Source organism: Sinocyclocheilus anshuiensis, unplaced genomic scaffold (genome assembly GCF_001515605.1).
Source record: "Sinocyclocheilus anshuiensis isolate Anshui unplaced genomic scaffold, SAMN03320099.WGS_v1.1 scaffold714, whole genome shotgun sequence".
NCBI classification, from domain to species: Eukaryota; Metazoa; Chordata; class Actinopteri; order Cypriniformes; family Cyprinidae; genus Sinocyclocheilus; species Sinocyclocheilus anshuiensis.
In genome coordinates, this window is record NW_015546068.1 from 133,840 (window position 1) to 136,469 (window position 2,630).

General features: G+C 35.5%; 1 protein-coding gene across 1 annotated transcript in view; it reads left to right on the plus strand.

Moving 5' to 3' along the window:
* Positions 1-2,630, plus strand: part of LOC107699646 (uncharacterized) — a 47,708-nt gene that overhangs the window by 12,580 nt on the left and 32,498 nt on the right. The window contains exon 2 of the mRNA XM_016500966.1: positions 895-989. Within this exon, the coding sequence (XP_016356452.1) occupies positions 929-989 (61 nt within the window). The 5' untranslated portion in view covers positions 895-928. The remainder of the gene's footprint in view (positions 1-894; positions 990-2,630) is intronic.

Here is a 2,630-nt window from a genome sequence, read left to right on the forward strand (position 1 = left end):
TTATGCACCAAGAGCTTGTAACACTCCAAAGAGAAAGGAAAACTTGAAATCGCATCACTTTTTTGCTTTTGTTAATTGTATAATAAATGAAAAGAAAACAGATAGAATACAAAAAGATTAGAAAGCTAGTTATTTTTTAATTTTTTAAAGAAAACAAGCAGCAAATGAATGGAGTGCAAGTCTAAAAGGGACAAGTGTTTTTTTTTTTTTTTAAGAATAGAATTATATATATATATATATATATATATATATACATATATCTATGTATGTTTCCTTACACTTACCAAAACAATAAAAGCAGTCAAATGTTTCTGCAGAGGAGTGGAAAAAGTGGAAATTAAAATTAGGCATAAAATAATGTCTTCAGAATCATTCATTCATGTGAATATCAGCTGAAGTCAAGTAGTTGGTAACCTGACTCGGAGGAAGACATGAAGCATGCCTTTGTTCAGTTTGTTTGTAATTAAGGGATGATACAAGACTTCTTCACCTTGCAAATGGCTGTCGAAAGCAAAAGTGTTACGAAATGCACCATATTTTGTGAGAACGTGTGACATGCTTTTTGGAGGCATTATTATTGGAATCAGCGCCCCAAAATTTGAAACACAGATTGGATTTCATTCAGCAAATATGACGCAGGCCACAGTTATCTGATTTGTGAACAAATCGTTCTTTTGCGTGATTGTGGTGAAATATGACCTGGACGTGTTCTTTAAAGTCTCAAGATTTTCCTAATAAGGAAATGTGCAAGTATTAAATGATAATGTGAGATATGTGTAATGGATTAAGTTTGTAAAGAACATAACACTCTGAACCGGGAAATATTCCTCATGCTGTCTTATCTTAGACAGCGAGTCCTCAGAACTGACTTATGTGTGTGTGTTTGTGTTTCAGGTGGGGTATGTGTGATGGTATGTGAGTGTTTACCATGGTACAGAAGAAACTCTGGCTTCTGAATGTCACCGTCGCGGCCGCCCTCTCTGTACTGCGTAAGTACTTCTGCCTTCTCCTGCCAAAGCTGACCCCTTTGGACCCTTCATTCATTTAAATGTGTGAATGTCATTGCATTAGAACAAGTGTCTGTATCTGCATGTCTTGAATGCTGCATCTCTTCACTAACTTTGCAGTTTCGGTGATCTTTTTATCTAATGTTTTGCATATAATGTGTGTTTGTGCTTTTTTTAATTCCGAATAAGCTTTTTTTATATTTTCAGCTTTCATTTTATTAAATTTTTTTTATTTTTTGCTTTTTTATGTGCTTTTATTGTTTTGTTATTTTTCATTTTTTCAATATTTCAGTTTACCTTTCATTTAATTTTAGTACTTCAACCTAATCTTATTTTATGTCAGCTAGTTGCCAAGGCAACATTTCTAAATTTCATTGAAGTTAATTTCATTTTCATCAGTTAATTATATTTTATTTTATTTTATTTCAGCATAATTTCAATTAACGATTTTTAATAGTTTTAGTTTTAGCCAGCAATAAAAATCCTGAGGTGATCTGTAATGTTTCTTTGCCACCATAAGCAAGCTATATTGTGCATTATTTCACATGTTTTGGGGGGGAAAAAATCACTGAGAGCCATTGTGACAATGAGAGGCATTGCCACTTCTTGTCTTATATGAAAACAAAAGAATAACTTGGTTGAAGGTCAGACTATTATTATTAAATAGTGATTTAAACCATGAATTATGTTGCTTTTCCTAAAAAAGTGACCCGCCAACTGGCCAGCATTTTATCTACTTGTTATCCAATTTTATCTGGCAAGTGTTAATTTTGGACACTGCATATTCTGCTCCACTGTAAATAAATGCTTTTTTTTTTTTCAACATTGAGTTTTTCCAAGACCATTCTCACTCTATCATTCACACCGTCTGTTATCCGTCCTTTTGTATCCGGTTTTCTCTCTCATGATTCTTCTGCTGGTGTTTATAGAGATAATCATAATATCACAGCACACAAGGTGGGTTTAGTTTAGCCTGTTTACTCACAGAACACGTTTGGTGCTGAGGTTCATTCCCATTCGTTAACGAACAGACGGCCCTCTATGTTCCTTATGCTACACAACCTATCCCAGGACAAGCGAGAGCATTTGTGATGTTTGAGCTGGTATTTAGGAGCAAAGACCCCAAACATTTGGGGGGAAAGGGGATCAAATCCTCCCTGTAAAAAATGAAATCTTCAAATCCGGATTTAGATGGGTCTGGGATTTAGATTTCCCTTCTCTCAAGGCACGGGGTGTGGGAGACTTAGGGGTGGCTGGCCATGTGTGTGCCTCAGAGGGAGGGTGGGGAGGTTGTGGTTCTGTCAGCAACCGTCGTTTTTGAGAGATTGCCCCTAATCGCAGACTAGACGAGGTGCATGGGGCCGCTCTGGCACAAGGGGTGCAAAACTGCCCCAGTGGGTTTGTAACTTGTGAATTTGAGAGTCTACAGACTCTCACAGCTTAGTGTGGAAACTCACAAAATGCCCAGGCAATATTTCACCCCTAAGAAAACTAGTATTTTTATACCATAAATTTTATTGTTTTTTTTTTTACATTAAGTTAAATATATTCTTTTATTTTATTCATTCATTCATTTATTCTCTAAACTCTCATTACCATAAACTCATTCTCTTTTCTGTAATT